Source organism: Toxotes jaculatrix, chromosome 15 (assembly GCF_017976425.1).
Source record: "Toxotes jaculatrix isolate fToxJac2 chromosome 15, fToxJac2.pri, whole genome shotgun sequence".
NCBI classification, from domain to species: domain Eukaryota; kingdom Metazoa; phylum Chordata; class Actinopteri; family Toxotidae; genus Toxotes; species Toxotes jaculatrix.
In genome coordinates this window covers 19666725-19688851 of record NC_054408.1, presented here as the reverse complement: position 1 = coordinate 19688851, position 22127 = coordinate 19666725, and the positions used below count along the sequence as shown (strand labels likewise).

At 39.5% G+C, this 22127-nt stretch overlaps 1 protein-coding gene across 1 annotated transcript in view; it reads left to right on the top strand.

Annotated features, from left to right (window-relative positions):
• The first annotated feature begins 1113 nt into the window (after window positions 1–1113).
• The window catches only part of ube2f (ubiquitin-conjugating enzyme E2F (putative)), a 42812-nt gene continuing 21798 nt past the window's right edge, over window positions 1114–22127 (top strand). Inside the window, exons 1-6 of the mRNA XM_041056801.1 lie at window positions 1114–1320; window positions 3970–4151; window positions 7203–7232; window positions 10130–10195; window positions 17891–17958; window positions 21939–22009. Coding sequence (XP_040912735.1) covers window positions 4037–4151; window positions 7203–7232; window positions 10130–10195; window positions 17891–17958; window positions 21939–22009 — 350 coding nt within the window. The 5' untranslated portion in view covers window positions 1114–1320; window positions 3970–4036. The remainder of the gene's footprint in view (window positions 1321–3969; window positions 4152–7202; window positions 7233–10129; window positions 10196–17890; window positions 17959–21938; window positions 22010–22127) is intronic.

The window sequence follows — 22127 nt, the reverse complement described above, 5'->3', positions numbered from 1 at the left end:
GGCTGTTCCCTTCCATTTTGTTGCAACTCTACTAGACACTAATAGCACTCCCGTAAATAAATGCAGATGTGTGCTTTGTCCTCAGTTGACATGCACTGAAAAACAAAAGCAATGTGTGAAGAGGAGCGAGTGAACATAACATTGTCACGGGGGCAAATCCTTTCATGTATGAGCATCGCAGAAAGCCTGATGGCCAGCACCTGTCTAAACAGATGTAGATGAAATGTAATCACCCTCTCTAAGATTAATAGTCTTCTCTCTCTCTCTCTCTCTCTTTTTTTTAAACCTTCATCTAACCAGGCAGGTCAGTCAAGAACGTGCTCTTGTTTACAGTGACAGGCCCCATGCCCCTTGGTCCATAATAACTGGCTGAGTGAATCACAGTTTGCTCCAAATACTTTAGGGTGAGTTGGGTTGGCTCCAAGTGAGCTGTTCTGTCAAACAGCGAGTCTCAGGTTTCTGTTTTACAAATGGTGCCTTTCTCAAGGTGTGTGTGTGTGTGTGTGTGTGTGAGTACTTCTTCCTAAGAATTATGCTAGAGCTATTGCACATTTATTTGTATTATTTCTCTTTTAAATGGAACTGAAACTGACTGATTTTGGAAGGCGTTATTAACCTGTTAGCGTTCTTTGCTTGTTAAAGATAAATTAATGCATGAATGAATGACTGAATGAATGAATAAGAATTAAAAATAAAATGAACTTGAACCCTGTTTTAAAGACAGGATGGTACACTCACTAAAAACAATACTCCGTTCTCTCCTGTCTTTTGATTGTGGAGAATTCCTTTGGTAGTTGTGTATAAAAACGATATATTTAAATGCAATTTAGGGGAAGTGGAAGAATCTTCTCAGGGCTCGTGTGAAAATGAAGTATCACAGAGGGTTTTTCAATGTGAAAGTCACAGTTGGCGCAATAACTGAAAATAAACAACATAAATAGTCATATCGCTGCCTGCTAGAAAATGACAATAAAACATATCCATACCAGCAATATAATAACTGTCATGTTACGTTTCAAAATAACTGGAACTCGTGTACTACTGTGCGGAACTGTTTATCCGCTTCCATGTCTACCCGGACAACAATAGCGAACGGCATTCACTGCACTTCCGTTGCCCATGACGCCGGAGAGAAGTTCTGACAGCTGATTCTCCAGTCAGTTTAAATCCACTGTGAGCCTCCAGATCCCCTGTTTTTTGAAGTGATTTACAGCGGGACGTGCCTGTTACAGTCTCCGGTTGGAGTTGCAGACGGCGCCTTGAACAGAGGAGGGCAGGTTGATTATGGTGTAGCACGGAGCGCTAGCTCTGAGACAGCAGGTAAAAAAAGAAAGAAAAAAACAACGCTCAGATAAGCTAACCCTGGCTAGAACTGGTACTTTGTAGCCAACTTAAATCGGTGTTTTCACCGATCGGAAAAAAAGCCTCCTCGCACACGTGGCGCTCAGCCACATGTGCAAGGAATGAACCCCCGAGATGACAGTTCCTTTAAGCTTTTACATTGTGTCTAGCTAGCTGTGATTAGCACTGTCAGCAGTTTGTTATTACGGTGAGTTCACGAGCCGAACGGTGCAGCGGCGAGGCCCTTACTTAACTCATAAAAGTGTTTACATTAGCATTAATCCTAAGTTTGCATAACTCATTTTTAGTACCACAAGATGCCAAGCCTTGTGTGCTACACACTTTCTTGTGTTGGTGTGAATTAGTTGGAGTCATTTAGCTTTTTTTTTTTTGTGAACCGTGAGTTACAAGGAACATTGTACAGTCATAGACAGGCTACACCCATCTCATCTGAACAGCTGAACTTACTCCATGTGCTATGGTTGTAGGAGAATGAGCTTGATATACTGAAGTGAGATTTGTGCCTATGAAGTAGACCCAGGGGCATTTTTAAGTCCCTGCAGCTACTTGACTACCATCCAGGTTGTGTGTGTCAGGCTGCAGTGACTGACAGCTGAGGCAGGTGGGCGTTCAGTCAGACTCGGTGAAACCCATTTTACGGGCCCACTGTTACCTGATACCTTCACTCTCTCCTACTGCTGCCACCCCTCGCCAACGAGCTGGCGCAGTGCTTAGACTGGATACTCACAGTGCAGAGACACTCGCGTAGAGAGAAGGTAAAAGTCCTCTGTACCACCTTTGAACCTGCAGACAGTAAAAGAACGATAGTGGGCTTTGACTAGAAGACCAGCTGTACCAGAGCATCTTCAAAACAGCAGAAAGAATTATTATTGTGATCATACACTCTGGATTTTATGACATTAACTGAGTGAAACAAGCAGTGTGTTAATGTAGGCTGCACAGATACTGGAGCATCATCCCAAGCTGCTCCAGGCGAGGTGCAAATAGATGCTTTTGAATGACTGAAATTCCCTGAAAGTTGTCTGTAGTAGTTATTTATTGTTTAGTTTCAATTTCAAGTTCAAGAGTTTCAATTCTAAGCTCTTGAATAATGACATTTTTAGATGAACTGACAATTTGTGTATACCTTATTTTGTCACATTTGTCATCAGGAGTCTAATTTTACAAATGCATGTACAATAAATACCAAATTATCAACAGTTAAAAGGGCACACTCTCAAGTCAGTAAAAGCAAAGGCACAGATTCTTTCAGGCAGTTTGCAGTTACATGGCATTGATAGTTACCAGAAGACGTGTTTACAAAGAGAGTTAACACGACTTCTCTTCACCTCTGAATTTAACAGTCGTGCCATAGATAATAGCTTTGTGCTGCACCAACATTAACAGGAAAGTTGGCAGCAGCATGATGTTAAAGTACTTGATGTTGTTTTCCTACCACTTTGCTGTTGCAGTGAGTCTGTTAGCAATAAAAAACGCTGCTCATACTATCAGTGGATGCATGTCTCTGTGGGCCCGCCTCCATCTGGCACTCACTTTTCCACATAATTAAAAGAGAGTGTTAGAGATAAGATTTTTTTTTTTTTTTTATTATTTTTGTCACTAATCTCTGAGTTCCAACATAACAGTCAATGTATAATTTTGGCTATACATAGTTTTGGTTAGTCTAGATGTGCAGGCAATGCTTGTGTGTCTCTTAATAGAAATGACAGAAACATGAGATATCGCCCCGATTAGCTCCTCTCATTTCTCTGGAAGCTTTAGTTGATCATGAATGTTAAAAGCAGATACATACCTTTTGTCTGTTTTAGAGAACGTGCTTTTGTGTGAAGGAAAGTTCCTGAATTTACACCAGATAATCTCATTAATAAGACTATAATTGAACACTTACACTATTACACAACTTGAAATCCAACACCTCTTTCCTCAACAGGGAGTCAATTGCACTTGGTTCCTCTAATCAATATCAAGCATGTTATTATTCCATTGCAGTTAAATGGTGTCATAGTAGTTTATTGCTTCAGGAAGTGTACTGGAAAGGAGAAGACTTGAACCCCATTATTTTTCTGTGTCTCACATTTTGAACACTTGCCATTTCTGTCCTTTTTATGTCTTTGCAGTGAGACCCAGACTGAATATGTGTAGACTGAAAATCAATTTTTTTGTGATGCTAGTTTGATTTGAAAAGACATAAAGATCTATCTTTTCTAAGCAGAGCTGAGCTTTTGCCTTCGATATCATTTATCTTGAAAGACTGTTTTTTTTTTTTTTGTTTTGTTTTTTTTGTTCCATCTATCCTGACTGTATTTGCTAAGTCAGTCACAGGGGTTGACAGGGTTGGACAGCACACACTGGGCAAGACGTACTGTACAGCATGGACATATTGCCAGTGTCTCACATGGCTGAGACAATGTCCTCTAAGTTAAAATATTAAATATTAGTGTATCTCAGTAATGAAACAAAAAGTGTTTTGTGTGAGAGCAAACTGTGATTGTTAAATGTTTAAAAAGTGTTTTCATTCACAGATGTCTCCAGTGTCATGTGCATCTTCTTCCTCTCAGTTATGATAAAACTGACTAATGTTTTCTTTGTGGTCTGTGTGTTCGTCAGGCATTTGAGCAGCAGTGCAGTGCAGTGCAGCGTGGGGCAGACCGAGGCAGATCACAGCAACGTAGCCATGCTTACACTGGCCAGTAAACTGAAGAGGGACGATGGAGGAAAGACGGGGCGTGCCTCCGGAGCCTCCGACTCCACCCACAGGGTCTCCATCAGGGACCGCCTCCTTACCAAAGGTACGTGGGTCATGGTCGGCTTTATCCATTTCCTCAAACGAGCTTACTCTGTTACAGAAGCAAAACAAACTAGGACTGTCTCAGCAAGGCTGCATTTAGTTTCTGCCTCTGAATATGAATACATCCATGATAACAGTGGGCCTCCCTGATTTTAGACTCTAGTGGCAACATTTAGATAAAACTGAAAGAATTTTTTATCAAACATGGCAGCCACTGCCACTGAATTGCTTATGTTATGCCTTATGTTACAGTCATAATTCATTCATGCTCACTATGGTTATTGCTTCACCGACATTGCAATCACTGTGTCTGTATTCTCTTTAGAGCACACTTTTCTTTCCCGTGTGTAAAATAATTGCTCATTGTTGCAGTTGTCACTGTTGTGTGTGTGTGTGTGTTACATTTCAAATGCAGATAAAACTAGATATTAATCGACTTCTTTCTTTGCAGCTTAAAGCAACGGACACCAAACAAAGCAATGTAGGCCAGTTAAGGTTAGCAGACACTGAGGACAGACAGTTTAGGTGAAAATATTTTTTTCCCTATTTTTCCCTATTTTTTTCCATGTTGTTCTTTTAAATGTGGTTTATTCAGACACTGACATACGAGACCTTTGGGAGATGTGTATGAATTCTGTATGAATTCCTCATGTTCCTCTTCCTCCATAGATGTTTAGGCTTTTCCTTCTTTCTCTACATCTCTGTTGCTACCTTCCTTTTTCTTCATCCGTTTCTCTCTGTCCATGTTTTTGCCTCTTGCTCCTTGGCTTTTTATTTATAGGTTCCTCTTATTGCCTTGAGACTCAGCTTCCAGACACCTGCCTCCTCTCTCCTCCTCTAAATTTAAAAAGAGTTGTCCTTGTCCTTCTGGTTTTTTTGTCATTTCAGTTATGCTTGTCTTATTCTGCCCGTCACCATTTTTCATGTTGTTTTCTCCTTTCCAGTTTCTTTCTTTGCTGTAGTCCGTGCTTTTGCTTGCACATTACCTGATTATTATGACTATGGTAAATTAAGGTTATAGTTTAATGTGTTCAAGTGTTCATATTACACAACTTGTAATCCAACACCTCTTTCCTGAACAGGGAGTCAATTGCACTTGGTTCCTCTAATCAATATCAAGCATGTTATTATTCCATTGCAGTTAAATGGTGTCATAGTAGTTTATTGCTTCAGGAAGTGTACTGGAAAGGAGAAGACTTGAACCTCATTATTTTTCTGTGTCTCACATTTTTTTGTTTTTTTGTCATTTCAGTTATGCTTGTCTTATTCTGCCCGTCACCATTTTTCATGTTGTTTTCTCCTTTCCAGTTTCTTTCTTTGCTGTAGTCCGTGCTTTTGCTTGCACATTACCTAATTATTATGACTATGGTAAATTAAGGTTATAGTTTAATGTGTTCAAGTGTTCATGTGATTCACAGTGACCTGATTTGCCCAGGAATGTGAATGAACAGGCTTTGTTTGATAAGAGGGTTAATATGTAGACGGATGTTGAAAAAACTGGAATTATACCAGTAGAGCCAGGAATTACAGTATATAACGATTACTTGGATTGAACTTTTACAACTGTGCAAATGTTTTAACAAAACAGTTCATCCTCCTAAGTTTGGGCTTAAACTCTCATATAGCCTGCAAAATGTAAACAACTTTACCAAGTTCTAAACTGAGCAGGTTCAGCTATGGTTTCTCCACAGCTGGTCCACTATTGTTTAGATTTCTGTGTGAAAATGAGTTGACAGAATCTTACAACCACCCTGTCAGTGTAGTGTCCTCCAGTATAACATCTGAGTGATTGACTTTTCTCTGTCTTGCCTTCCTGTTTTCTTATTTAAGTCCCTTTTTCCATGAGTTAGTAGAATGGATTCGGTTTGCTCTGTTTGTCCGTTTGGTTTGGTGCCCGCGAGGGTGATAATTGCAAGGTCAAGTGAGCTGGCTTGGGAACAGCACTTCATATCGTTCAAACTGAGGATGACAGGCTTTGTTTTTGTTCTAACACAGGGATATTTGAGTTTAACGCTGTCCATCTTGCTAAAGTGGAAAAGAAACCTGCTTCCTGATGAGATCTTATTATTGCCTATCCTTGCTGTTTTTGATTGTTTTATTATGTTGGAATTTTTCCCAAATCAAATCTTTTGGACCATTAGCTTTCAGAGAACTTAAATGGCATTGTAAAATAGTAAAATGTGAAAAAGTAATGCAGTGCTTGTTTGAAAAAACCATGTACCACTGGAACAAAGAGGCATACTTGCAACCAGGAAGGAGGAATCTAACTTAGTGTTTGGACCAGGGTACACTGGCCAGCTGAGAGCCACTGGAATAAATTGTAGATGATCTAATAAGAAGAATTTCTCAAAGTATGAATAGGAACCTGACATTTTGCACTAGTTGGTCACGGAGAAGAGCACTTGATCTGATAAAAGCCAGTTGTTGGTCTCATTAGGCAAAACAATAGCTCCCTCCTAACTCAGTGGGAGCTGCTAATTTGCTTACTCTGTGCTGTGACCTCCATGTGAAAAGAGATCAGTGAAAAAAAGTCCTGAGTATAATTGAAACACATAACTATGAGACTGTCTCATCTCAGAAAATATATTTGGATAAATGACAGTGGATTCATAGCACGACACACCAGAACAACCACACAGACTGCCCAGAAAGGCCGAGCATTGCCTTACCCTTCAGACAGCTCTTTTTTTTGATGAATAGCCTAGTTTGTACCATTGTATCCTTTTCCCCAAGTCTTTTCTCAGAGATCACACAAATCAGAAGTGAAAAGTGTGTCAGCGATGAGAAAACAGAACAGAAAACCTGAAACTTTGCTTGGGGGGCAACACCAGCGGAACAACCCTCTACTTTTTCCACTTCTTCCGGGTGGTTTTTAAACTCATGTTAGACATGATGATGCTTTTATTGAGGTGAGTTTTCCTGAGTGAGCAGGTAGCATAACAGTTCCTCATTTGAAAAGTAGAAGTGTTTGTGTCTGTGTGTGTATCTGTGTCACTCTGACTTTGCCATCATCTCTCCTCTCTTACTCATTGTTCTTATTTTCTCTCTACAGAAGTTGCAGAACTTGAAGCCAATCTCCCTAGTAAGTACACCTAACACCTCTACACACTGTATTAATGGAGTTAGTTGACTCAGACTTGTTCTTTCCCTCCCTCTCCATGCTTACAGTAACCGTTTTTTCCAGCCTCACATTTTTTTTCTAGTCAACACATTTTAAAGTGTGACAGCTGAATAACTGATTTAATGTAACATTATTTGTCCTGGTGTAGATCAGGTCTGGTGTAACAGTACTCTAAACGGTATTGCACTGCCATAAATCTATTCAGCCAGAATCGGATTTTTTTTTTTCACACCAAGTTTGGTAAATGTGTCTAATTTTAATTCAGTAGTAAAATTTAATAATGATTTGGTGATAGAATGTTTGTCATTGTCTATACACTTCAAGTTATTCATTAAAGACAGGTCAGTCTAAATTATCGACTGATTCGTTTTCCTCCTGTAACGCCATGTCCTCAAGACCTAACATCATTTAGATTTTTATTTTTAGCCAGATCACCCAGCTGGACTACTTAAATGTTGGTTTATCGTGCTGGAAATGAGCCATAGTCTTTGATATAAACACATGCGCTGTGGGCCTTGATGGATTTCATGCTTCTGTCCTGAGACGGATTTGTTCAAACAGACTGGACCCTCAACTATTATTTCAGTGCTGGCTTTTATTTGCGAGTTTACACGACAGTATATCCGATCTTCATTAGACAGTTATCTGGTTATTGTTATGCATGAGTGCAGGATTCATTATGTTTACTTTGGCTGAACTCAGCATGCTTGTTTTTGTTTGTGGTCTGATGAGTTTGCCCTCGCAACTGAGGTCCATGAAAGCCAGAGGAGCAGTGTGTGTAGCAGACAGTGTTGACTACAAATTAAGAAAGCCGACTAGTTTGCTCAGAAAATATTTTTGTCTTTTTTTTTTTTTTTTATCTGCCAGAAAAGATGCATCTCAAAACAGATGACAAGTCAGCAGTGTTCATCTTTACAGTATTGGTAAAGAAGGGTACAGACTGCAGTCATGAAGAAAACATTGGCATCTAGTTACTGGGAGGGTGCACGACTTGGGTCTTGCATGCATTTACTCAACAGTGTGTATGCTTACTGCACACTGGAAGCTTACCTACATTTGCATGACTTGTACTTCTGATTCTTTGGAATACATTCCAGACAAAACAACAGACTTGAACCTGGGTCACTGGCTAAGATCCGTGGGGAACTGATATGAATAACTGGGTGAAGGGGTCGGTGCATGAGAGGGGGGGAATTAGGACACTGAACTGTCAAAGAAAGCATCCTTCAGTGCATACAGCCTGTGCTACACTACCAACAACAATGATGGAATGTGGCCCTATGTAAAGTTTCTTTTGATTTTCATAAGTCTTCAATACTTTGCTCCATGAGAGCCTGACTGTGTGCAGGGGATCTGGACTTTTCTTTGAATATTTTAACTCTCTGCATTTGGCCGTGACTACTAGTTGTTGTCTTGGTATCTTTACACCCCAGTATTGATGCTAAGATATCTCACCAAGTGTAATTTGGAAAAACCTTTGTCAGTTTCCTTAAATTTATTTGTTATGGAACAAGAAAATGATATATATTCGACATATATAATGGGAGATTTGGATGTCTGTGAGTTCAGGGCCTCTGTGAGAACAATGTGGGACCTCAATTTCCAATTTGTAAGACAAAAATCCTGAGAACATGTTGGCTATACTGTGGACTGTTTTGAATGGGTGATGAGAAGATGTGCACAGCAACGACACATATGATTTGCATTTAAAAGTATAGTCTGTAACCCTCAAGAAAACAGAATATACTCCAATAACAAAACCCACATCATGAGAGATCAGTTAAGCTAGAGGTCAGTATAGAGACATTGTCTTTCAAAAGCTGAGAGTGGGTAGGAAAATTAGAGGCAAACTGAAGGCAAATCATACACACAAACAAACAAAGGATGAGTTCAAGGCAGGCAAGCTTACAAGGATGAAGACCAGGTGGTCAAAAGTCAGGATTCAGCAGCTAGGAGGGGGACACATCAAGGGTGGTGGGTCTGTTTATGCTTTAACAGTTTCACTGTAAAATCAAATATAATAACTCTTCCCCCCTATTCAGTAACACTACTGTATTGAGAGAAGGAGGGTGAGATGGGGTTTATTTTGTCCGCCAAAAATTCCTGCACATGTAGATGTGCACAAAAATCAACTCACTTTAATAAACTGTTATATAACATTATTTGACATGTCTGATGATTGTTGGAGCATTTGATGCTTAAGAAATATCTGTCTGTCTTATCGTGTCTCAACATTTGCTCAATAATGACGCAAATGTTTCACTTGACATTTTTTCTCAGTAGTGCAGATGAAGTTGGTATAAATGATCGATGAGCTTGGTGGAGAAACTTTGAAAAATACAAATGAACTTTAAGACACGATAGATGATCATCAGTTAGTTTGTGAAGTGCTGTAATTTACATGCAGCCTGCAGCAGATTTGTCTGCTCGTGCTGCACTTGTACACTTTACACCCATAACATATTTCTCTTAGTCTCTTTTAGATATTCATTTAAAGAGCTGTTGTCATGTTTAGTTAGATTAAAAAAACAAAAACAAAAAAAACACATGGTTAAGAAGCGCTCACCCTGGTTATGTCTTGAGTGCAGTAAATGTCCTTGGACACCAGGGGGGAATGTGGTGCCACAAGGACTCCCACAGGCCTGTTTTATACAAGACATACAGTAAATCCTGCAGTCTTTGTGAACTGTATCAACATAGTGTGACTGAGGAAGTTTGTAATCAAAATACAATATTGATTTTATTGGGCCCCAAGCAAGCAATAAGAAATAATTGTATACCTTCATACTGCTGCTGCTGACTCTGTCTCTAATAACAAATAATTGTCCCCCCCCCCCCCCACATTTGTTCTTGTTCAGGTACATGTAAAGCCAGTTTCCCAGATGAGGACAAGCTGCATCATTTTCAGCTGGCAGTGTCTCCTGGTAAGCAAATAAGAAGAAAGCAATCGTTGTCGGTCCTTTATTCTGTTCTTACTTTAATAACAGCTTTAATAATTTAATGACTACTTCTTTTTACACGAGGTGCAGAAAAATGAGTAACAACTAATGTCATTTTGGCTTCCATCCTTGCATCACTGATATTCTATACATGAACTCATTTTTTGTCTAATGTTGCTAGAATTGAAATGAACTAATGGCAGTCAAATTCACTGGTATAGTGCAACAGATTTATTGAGGATTGTGTTTAACCCTTATCAAAGTCATAAATATAGGACACAAACAGTTAGAAATGCCCAGAACGCTGTGATGAGACAAGCAAAATCATATATGAGTGCGTATGAGAAACCAAGAAACGACCCAAGGGCAGAATTTTGAATCTGAGGCCAAAATGCCTCAGATTCACACAGTGCTGCTGTGATAGCGAAATTTCCCAGCTTGGGATGAATAAAGTATTTCTGTTCTATTCTATTCTATTCTATTCTATTCTATTCTAATTCAGAGGGCAAAACGTCTGCATGTGTGTGTGTGTGTGAAAAGCCAGAAAAATAGTCTTTCAGTTCATTATACTAATATCATGACATGTCACAATTAATAAGTGTGAAAAAATGTGAAAATGTTGTCAGCTTAATGTGACACACTTCTCTGAATACGGAGTGCTCTGCAAAATGATTTTCTTTAAACAGCCATAACCTGCAGTAAGCGCACACAGCCTAATCCACTGCTTTCTCAGTCTGTATCATCTTACTTCCAGACAATATGTAGGGTTTCTGTGTGTGTGTGTGTGTGTGTGTGTGCGCACATTGTGGGGGAGGAGGTTATTGTGGGAGACTGCAACTGTTAGCAATTTGTTTCTGAGTTTTTCCTATGAAGTATTCCTTTTAAATGGCACTCCAGTCTTCTGTGTATTTCGACATCTCTGCTGCACTGTCATTATTCCCTAAGTCCAGGCTGCTTGCTCAGCAGTGTTCCATGCGAAGTGGGCTACCTGTCGAACATTGTACAAACCGAACACACTGGTGTGGAATTACCACAAGTCTGTGGAGGCTCTCTCACCTCTCTCCCCCTGCTCTCTATCTGTCATAGGCACACCCTCTCTCTGTCCTGCAGCCCAATGTCACCTTCTCATTTCCCTCATTTGTAAACCGTGGCAATCTGTCTTCATCTCGTTTGAAGATTCAAGGACAACACAAGAAAGTCTGAGGCAAAGTTAAAATGTAGCTTTGTGTATGTGTGTGGAAAGGGGCAGAGACTGCTAATTGGGTGTAGCTGAAACGTGTAGAATATTTTGGGGAACGTTTTAGATGACACCAGATATGTGTTGAGAAGATTGTGCAGGATTGTTGGCTAATCTCAAATGGTTTAATCTAAATGTAAGTGATTTTCAGGATAGTTCTGGTTTATTACAACTTGGGTGTCATCTTTACATTTTAGTCGTTATGATAACAGTTTACACTAAAGTAATTGACAACTGGGAACACGGCAACATCGGCAAAGTGAAGACTGACGGGCTAAAATGAACAAAGACTAAACAAGACAGCAATTTAGCCAAATTAGTAATAATCCTGTGAATCCCTCATAGATCTGTGTGCGCAGAACAACAGCAAGTACAGTATGTCAAAGTTGAACTAGGAAGTCTGTCTTCAAACAGTGATGGATGTTTACAATGGGCAGTTTGGGTAATTATACTGTTTACCTTCATTTTCTGCTCCAAATAAGTTTGACTGAACTCTTGGCTTGTAGAACTGCAGTGTCGTGCCAGTGTTTATTGGCATATGTGGGTGAAATAACCCTCAAATAAGTTGCAGCAGTACTGAGCCATATTCTTGTTGATGTTTTACATTATTTTTAGTCATGTTTATCTCAAGTGTAAATGATAATATTACTAAATATTATATGTAAGTCTTTTTATTGGGTTACTTGCTTAGTCATTAGAATAATTAGTAGAATATTTAATTTTGGAAACTTTTAATAGTTGCAGCTCTAATGTTAAGTACTGAAAGTTTGCACCATACTGTATGTCGTCCAGATTTTGCTTACTTCTTCTTTTTCTGTTCAGATAGTTCGTGATTTGAATTATACATTTCTAAGTGTTTAAACTGTGTAAAAATTCTTTGTGTTAACATACATTTAACACAACTTACTTTTTCTTAAATTTGTTCCTAAAGAGTTGATGAAACTCTCAGCATAACTTTTTTTGTCAGCCAAAATGATACCGGAATGAATTCTTCAGAATTTTTTAAGTGGTCTTGGGTGTGACTGTGTGTGTGCCTGTGATTCATCTGTCTCCCTGCTACCGGGATTCAGCTTTTCACAAAGGCCTTTGTCAGCAAAATGTGCAGAGAAAAGCAAAGATCAGCAATTTGAGAAAAGGTTTGGTGTCATGTTCTTTAAAAGGAGATTGAGTTCTCAGAGAAAGACTTGCTCAATTATTCAAAAGCTTTGTCTCTTCTAATGCACCCCTCCCCTCCCCTTCACCCCCCACTCCCCACCTTCCTCACACACACATCCATCCCCTCCTTTCACTACCTTTTACATGCTCTTTTCTCTTTAGCCATTTCTGTTTCTGTCCTTGTTTACACTCTTTTTGTTTTTTTTCTCTCTTCTGCTTGTTCAGTGTCACCTCCATTTAAAGTTGGGCAGATGATGTCTGTCCATCACAGTCTGGGACCGGTAGTCTGGTGGTCATATCCAATCTCGATATGAATGTGAACAAAAACATTGTCGTGTCCCTTGTGCATGATCTCTATAATGTGTACACGACACAATTCTGTGATTAATCAGGTAACTACATTCCTTGATATCTTTTTCAGAAAGAAAGTAGTGAATGTAAGAAAAACAAACACACTGAGGTGTGTTTCTTTGTGTAAGATGCTGAGAAGTTCTCTCATTTTTCTGTTGTCCTCAAACTGTGCTGTTAAATTTCCTTTGAGAGTTGCAGTGTATTAGGTAGATACTATCCACACAGAAGCGTCAATTAGCACCGCAGGGGAAGTAATCGTGGTCGGACAGGAAATGAAAAATGCAAAGGGAACTTGCCTCAGGATGCAGCTTGTCCAATATCTCTTATGCCCAAACCAGCGTGTGGCAAAATCACCTTGACTTGTTACGTTGAGAGTTCATATCTTAAGGCTGCGAGTGCTTCTTTCCTTTTCTTTTCTACTTTTTCTTTATTTCTTCTGTGTTTTCTTCTGTTAACACATTCATGCTAAGGGTAATGCTGCTATTTATGTTTTATTGACAGCTGGTACTTAAAAAATAAAAAAAAAACAAAACAAAAAAACTAACATCCAGTTACAAAACACACTGTTTCATGTTACATCTCCAAAGAAGAACAAAACAGATAAATTATGCCGAGAAATTTAGCTTTTGGGGAATTATGAAGAACTTTCTTAATCCCTTTTGTGCTGAAACTGTTGTGATATCCTTTATTCATCTTTAGTGGGTTCACCTAGTTCTCTCCTCATTAAACATTTTGTACACCCAGCTGTTCAAGTTTTACAGAGCAGCAATAATATAAAAAAACATGATATTTCCATTCAAAGAGACAAATATATGTTCTAGTCACACATCTTAACTATCTAGTTAGTCGCACTCAAGGTCATTATGTCTTGTCATTGAAAGTACACTCTTTCTTTTGCTTTGTTGGAGGTATGTGGTACATCAGGTGAAGGGCCCTCAGGAACAAGGTGCTTTTGTTGAAATTTTAACAAAAGATGCAAATCACCTCACTCACGTCACTCAAAGACCAAAGATCATAAAACAAAACCAAATTAAGAACACACGCGCACACACATCCACAGTGTGTGTCAGATTGTTTACCCAGATGTCAATGAAACACGATGTGTATTTGTAATTATGCTTCTTCTTTTTTTTTTTTTTTGTTAAACTGTAAAAAAAAGCTTTGGCTAAGTCGGTTGTTTTTCAAGTTCAAATTTGGTGGAATGTCTTGTTTAGCTTCCTTTTCCCATGCTTACATCCCTGTGCTGTGACCCCACACCCCTGTGTCTCTGAGGAATGGGGACAGCAGCAACACTCTGGGGTGAACTCGTTCTCACATGTCATTGTTTGGATTAATAGAAATACAATAATGAAAGGAAATCAGTGTACAAATTACACTCTGTGTTTCAGCTGTGTACTTTTCCTGGTAATTAATGTATTCTTGTGCGCATTGTTGAGTGACTAAGCAAAACTCTTTTTAAAGGTGGCAGTGTCGTTACAAGGCTAGTTCAGTGAACCCAAGTGCTGGACACATGGGCAGAGGTTAGGAATTGAAACAAAGGATAATTTATGAACAGGCTGATATTATTTGTTGGGAATGGGCAGCAGAGCCTTTGTGCTCGGGGGAGAGAGCAGAGTCTGGGTGAGGAGGAACCAGGGGAAAGGTTGCGGCTGGCAGCCTGAGATGGGAGCAGAGGAGCTGAGAAGGGCAAGGCAGGGGGATTGGCAGAGGGAAGCCAGGCTGAGAGAGTCCAGAGAGCCAGGGAGAACTGAGCTGACCCAGTGCAGTTTCCCAGGCAGAGCAGGAGGGGGACTGTAGCCGGAGTCAGGCTGGGGGCATGCTGCAGGTGGAGGGATGCAAAAATTAGCAAAAGCTCAAACAAGCAAAGAGGTTCAGAGAGGCTGGAAAGAAACAAACTGTGGAGCTGAGTCTACAGTCTGGCAGCACTGTGGAGTTGAAGCCTGGTATTTAAAGCAGAGAAGATTGAAGATGATTAGTGGCTTGCTGTCCGACACCTGCGCACCTGATCCCACTGCTGTAATCAGGAGCCCCCCCTCTTCTGCTTGTGACAGTTGTAGGACCAGCGAGAGGTCATATAGTGTGTTGAACAAAGGATGTTTATGAAAAAAATTATAATTCAGTAAGATTTTTTTTAACACTCACTGACTCCTTATTGACAAAATATTACATGTCTTCTACCAGTGCAAAGACAGCCATAGCTGCAGCAACCATATCGTACAGTTGTCTTCAGTATGTCTGTATTACCTTGGATGACATTTTTGGTCAAGTTCAGTCTCTTGTAAACAGCTATTCCACAGACTGTCAGCTTTAGTCATGTCCAGGCTCAAGTATGGTTGCCATATTGCAACAACCTATTTTGGAGTTGTGATCTCCTAAACTAGAGATATTTTGTTCCCTCTAAAATTTTGGGGTTGTTTGATTGTTGTTGGTCTGTTTGTAAATGTACTTTTTTGGAACCCTGTCAAGAGTCTTTGAATTTTGGCTGACCAAATACATGCTTGGCCTGCACAGCGCATTGTGTGGGTTAGACCTCCAACACATTTGGGTTTCAGTTATTCAGCTAGTATGCCAGTGTTAGTGCTTGCCCTGAAGTTACTACAGAGATAAACATGGTAAACAGAGGATTAAGCAAACAGCAATTGTGCGAGGTGTTTTTGGTTAAACAAATACATGTTTTGTTTTGTTTTTTTGTTGGTGGACAGCCAAGATGGGACTGCAGAGGCTACACGGTCTCCAGAAGTTCAGTTCTGCAAAGTAGAGTGTGTTCAGCTTAATGTAAGAGTCTGAGTACAGTGTGGCTTTGTGTGTTAGACAATATTTAATACTTGCTTTACAGTGTATTTTGTATCATATAGTTTCCTGTTTTGTGACATCACCATCACCATAGTGGGAAACACATGGTGATAGCATAGCTTGGTGAAATGTTGCATTAGTGCCCAGCAACTATTAATCCCCTAAATACAGCATAGCCAAACACCTACACACCTACAGCCAGAAGTACATAAGAATCTTGTGTCTTACATTTACATTTCAGCGAAACAGCTTATGTCCTTCTGTCATTTGAACATTGTGGCTATCTAACTAATGAGGCCTCGGATTTATTTACTCAAAAGATTCTGAGTTTAGTTGTTAGGATGTGTGTGTTTGTGTGCTTGTGTGTATGGTTTCAAGCCCAGTGTCTTGTGACAGTAAAGACTGATTGTTCCAGTGTAGTGAAGACAACCATGAATAATGTATGACCTCTGACTGCAGCTGTTAGTCAGTAGATGCTCTCTGTCTTCCACTTTTCTCTCCTTTTAATTTGTCCCGTTTTCTCTTTTTTGTCATCCTGTCCCTTCTGTAATCATATATCTGCTGGTTGTGATGCTGTAGTTGTTTTCTGTCCTTTCCTTCTCTTTTCTACTTGACACTTGTTCAAGTTACATCTCTTTATCTCTCACACTGTTTTTCTCCCTCAGTCTCTTCTCATTTATAATACAGGGGGGGACTGTTTGTGTGGTCTAATTAAATAGTATCTCTGTCTTTGTTACACTGAATGGAACAGGGTGAGGTTTAGATAACCTTTTACAAAGGCCTTATCTCACATTTTTCAGTGTTTGAGTACACAGAGGGGGAGAGTGAGAGGGAGACATCTGTTTATCTTACTGCCAACTTTGAATGTAGTTGGCACATGCATAAAAGAACAGACACGTCATTTTTAGTGGGTTTTTTTTTTTTTTTTGATGCTGTATCAGAGCCGTGTTGATATATTTCTGTGGTAATTTTTGGATGGTGTAAACAACATTTTTTTTTCTCCATATATGTAAACAAGGCAGTTCAGATTGTACCAGGGATGTACCAGGGTGGGAAGGTTTAGGGTGAAGGAGGGTGTGGGTCATCTTACAATTGGGGTTGTCCTATTTTTGCGTCTGTGCAGTGGTGGCCTATAACCACATGCTTTCTCTTCCTCTCAATCACTTTGTCACTTTATTGAGTGCAGTAAGACGTTCAGTCACCTGTGTGAACTCTAACAAGCTCCATAGATTGTCGTTGTCAAACTCTCTCTCTCCGACTTCTCCTCCTGTGATCCCTGAAGGTGCAGTAGACATTTCATACATGTCCTTTTCTGGCCAGGTGGACCCGTAGGACCACAGCAGAAATGTAAATGTCATCCAGCTTATTAAAGATCCCCTTTTAAACAGATGCTGTGTCCTGAACAAGCATTTAATTGGCTTTAAAGGCTAAATGTGGGGAGAGAAAAAGGAAAAAGAGAGAGAGAGGGACTGTGTGCAACTCTACAGCTTACAAAGGTAGATAGATATACAAAGTGTGTGTGGAAAGCGAGAATTAAGGTAGTGTTATGTTTGACCTACAGAATGTGGTCACACTGAAAGGTCGCACATTATGCCTCTACTCCCCTGAGATAACATCGTAGATTGAGATTCAATTCTTCCACTTGATCCTCTCATTTACTCTGCTGTTACACAATGATTGATCTTGGTGGAGCTGGTCGACCTCTGCTGACTTCTGTTACGTTGTGTTAAGATGCAGCCTCAACCTTCATTTCAGTGAGACACTGTGTTGGTGGAACTGGGATCCCTAAGTAAAAAAAAAAAGTAAAGGTTATCTGGTAAAAAAGTAGAACCTGGGTAAACTCCTGTTTATATTACCTTTTTTATATTTATATTAACTTTATACTAACTCTTAATGTAGATAGTATAATCTAATGTTAATTCGCCACTGCATCACACCCACACCAACAGCCGCTGCCTTTTTTAATGCAGTGCCACTTTGGTCTGAAGGTGGCTTTAGGCTCTATGTTTGTTATGCCTTCACATAAAACTTATTATTTTTGGCTTTTTTTTTTATAGAAGAAAGTCTGAGACTGCACACATATTATTGTGTAAACATTATGGGAAATCCTTGTCATCTGTCTTTCTTTCTCTGTTTTCCTCCAGATGAAGGTTACTACCAAAGTGGAAGGTTTCAGTTTGAAATAGATGTTCCCGAAGCCTATAACATGGTGGTGAGTAGTCTGCTGAACTCCTATGGGTCCATTTGTGTTTCTGCCTGTGTGTGTGTGTGTGTGTCTGTGTGTGTATGTGTGTGTGTGTGTGTCAGCATTATTCGGGAGCTTCTTGCTTAAGCAGTTAAAATAACAATCCATCAGATATGCTGTCTAATTGTGGTTTGTTCTGCTCTGCGTTTTCATTTTGTGTGTGAAGTAGTCTATAGAACAAAGTACTGCTGCCCCCCATATAAACCTGTGTGTGGTGGTACAGTGTAGCATTTCCTACCATTAAAGCTCATATAGGAACATCCAGCTACTGGGCTTGAATCTGGCAATAGATTTTTTTTCCTCTGGGTAAAAGGTCTGCAGTATCCCACTTTTTTTTCTTTTAACCCAACCTTCACTCTGCTCAACTCTGCTCACCTCTTTTCTTTTGTGTTGCTGCTTTGTCTCATCATTCCAGTGTGTGTGTTTGCATATGTGTGAATCTGTGTCTTTTTCAGTCAGTGTCATTGAATGTAAAAATATCTTTGCACAAATTTGTATGTTTTATATCTTCATCTTTTGTCTGAGTCTTTTATTACACATTTACACTCACACACACACACTCACACACAAGCCCTAACTGTGTCCTCTACTGACAGCTATCTGTGGCAATTTGCATGAGTTTTATTAAGCCTGCCACAAAGTTATAAATAATAAACACTGAATCAGGAAACATTTATCGATTCACCATTCATCATTCTATTCTATCAGGTCTTAGTAAGTGTCCTTGGGCAAGGTACTTAACCCCAAAATGTCCCCGATGTGCCCATTGATGGTCAAATGTGTATGTGTGTGTTAGTTAAAAGCGCTGTACGCTTAAAAGAAAAGCGCTGTATAAATGCAGTGCATTTACAATGGCATCCACCTACCTGAATTTCCTCATTCAGGTGTGTCTTATATAAAAAGAGAATCTCTGTGAAGATTCTTGTCTTAACCTCATTCATGAGAAGTTATGCAAGCTGAAGTCAAAGCAGATGAATCCAACTGAGCAGTCAGTCTGATCGACCCTACACCTCAAAATGTCAGCTGTTCAGGGAACAGGACGAAGTGTATTTGCTTCACCATCAGGCCAACAATCATGTCTCTTTAAAATGAATTTAAGCTGATCTGAGCTGACATCGATGTTTAACTACCTCTCTGTTAGCTACCTTACCTTTAACAGCCCATCCCTAATTTCAAATAGCACTTATTTGAATTCCAGACAGCCATAAACCGAACAGGGTTCATTCTCTACCGTTGAGAGGTAGCCTTGTCAGAATTTGATCAAAGATTCAACCCTGAGGATAAGAGGATGAGTTGCACTTAAATTTTTCTTATTTTTTTATGTTTCGTTGTTCTGCCGAAACTCAGTACGCCTTATTTGCTGTTCCTATTGGAAAAATCTTTTTGTAAATCCATGTCATCAAGGCTGAAAATGTCAAGATATTATTTTTTTAAGCCATATTGACCGCTCTACCATTTTCCTGAGATGAGAGCAAGAATAGTTCCTGCACACAGTTTCACTATGCGCTTGGGAGACAGACGCCCTTCTCAAGACATCATGCGTCACTGTGATTAATCGAATGTCAGATGATTCAAGCATCTATAATACAGAAGAACGCAAAAGAGAGCAGGTGTGTCTAGTGTACCTACATATGTCTCTTTATCTGTGTTGATTTGTGTGTGATGGCAGCTCATTCATGAACTGTCAAAAGGAAACGTATGTTTCAAGAAGAATCTGTGAAAACAAAGAAATTTTTAAATTCAGTTGCTTTAATTAAATTGAATTATGTTTTTAGAGGAAAGAGACTTGCTTTTTGCTGAACCTTCATCTCAGGAAATGCCCACCTCTGATGACGTTCAGCTAAATATTCTCCTCAGAGGGATGATCTTGTATATTCTTGCTCCTCCTCACTTGTGGAACCTTGCGTACAGTTGGTCTCTTATAGAAAACAAGGTCCCAGTTTTAGGGACCTTTAGAGAGACTGAAAAATATAATCTAGTTAGCACAAAACAGGACATCTGAAACCAGAGACAAGTGCCTTTTGTTTGGACCCAAGGGGCACAACAGAGTTCATCCCAAATTAAACAACACAGAGCTTCCCCATTCTTCTTCTTCACCACTCCCTGCAAGATACTGTCCTGTTGGACAGAGGTATATAGTTCTTGAAATGTAGCAGTAGGCATTTAGAGGCATTGACAGCTTCTCATAACTTAAGAACACCTTTAGTTGATGTCAACCTAAGTGAACCTAGTTGTTGTTAATGGATACCAAGCGTGCATGTCACTTTAAAACATGGATTTGGATGTTTTCCAGTAGGGAAGGAAGTGAATAATTAAATGATCAATGGAGTGGTTTGTTAGGGGACTTGTTGATCACAGGAGGGTGCAGTTTTATTCCTGTTGCGGAAGGGAAACTGGTTTTTACAAGGAGGGAGCTATTTTGCCTTGGTTAAGAGATAGTCCACACTGTGTGAGTGTGTGTGAGTGAGGCAGGAGTAAGCAGGTCTGAGATGTACTGAGGTGCGAGGTCAATTAAAGCTTCCCATCAGATGAATTATAAAAACACCAATCATCTGTTTATCATGGCATGCAAGGCTAATGTTAATAGATGTTAATGTTAAAAATTATGAGCGAAGCAGTTCAAACATTATTTTTAATGAGGAGAGTCAGTCAAGACTGTGCTCTTTGGGAACGATGAGAATGAGAAGAAAAGTAAGACAAAAAGCACATTTTATTCTAAATGTGTCGACATTTTGAAACATGTAAGCTGGATTTCATTTGTTAAACTCTGAAACCGAGCCCTGAGGGGGATGTTCACCCTCTCAAATGTGAAAATAGCCTCACACACTGGGGCGTGGAGCATATGCAGACACAGAAGGCACAGAAGTGTCCATGATGAGCAGTAACAGTGAATAAACCATGTGTTGACACTGGTCTGTTTGACTGCTCACGGCTGAGGAATCTTACCACAACAAACAAAAGGAGAAAATACTCTGTGCAACATATTGTTACCACATTACCACAAAGGGAAATCCTGTGTGTTTGTTTTTATCTTGTTGTGTTTTCCCTGTCATTTGTGTGTTCATATGTGAGTAATGTGTCTCATTATTGAATAAAGATAAGTTTGAATGAAATGCTTTGAATACCATTAGCAAAGAATTGAGTCGGTGTGGAGAGGAAGGCTAAGGTATCCTTGGAGAGCCGTGAAGAATCTTGCTTGCTTGCGACCCTTTGTGCTACTTTAAAAGGGCTGTCTCTAACATTCAAAGAAAATTGGTACATAACTGGTTTTACATTGAAGTAACTTACAAACTCCCATGACATTTAATTGGTATAAACAGAAAACTGTATTGCAGTAGAAGCATAACGTCTAAATACAGTGGCTTCAGGAAAAATTCAGACTTCTCCACTTGTACTTCTAGCATGTTTTTAGAAATTTTTACAAAAGTATTCAGACCCTTTGCTGTGGTTCTCCATCTTGTGGGCAGGTGCATCCTGTTTGCTTTAACTGTCTTTGAAATGTGTCGAGACATTGATGTCTAACTGTGGTAAACCAAAATGACTGGATAGAGTTTACACGTGTGTAAGGTATCTAAAACACTTTTTCGCTTTGTCATTATGGGCTACTGAGTGTAGATCGATGGGCAAAAAGTGAAGGGATCTGATTAGTTTCAGAAGCGACTGAATGATACTGTATAATACGTGTATCACTCACTCAGTGAAGATAATTTGATGTGCTCTGTGATTAATGCTAATGAGTGATGAGGAGCTGAGGCTGAAAGCTCAACTAATAAAGCGTGTTATTTTGCAGCAGCAGCAAAAGCATTGATTTATCTGGCTTTACACCTGGTGTGAAGACTTTTAACATGACAAGTAAATATTGGTTATTTGAAAAGTAATAAAATGAATAAATAATTTTCTTTTTCTCTCTCTTGTTTTCTTGCTTTGCTCTCTGTGTGAAACTTCAGCCTCCTAAAGTGAGATGTCTGACCAGAATATGGCATCCTAACATCACGGAGAACGGAGAGATCTGTTTGAGGTAACGATAATCACTTAAGATAAACACTTATGCAAGTTCCTCTTCTCTTTATTACAAGGTGTCTTTTATCAGTTTTTATTTTGTATTTTGTATTCACGTCGCTACATAGCCACAAACT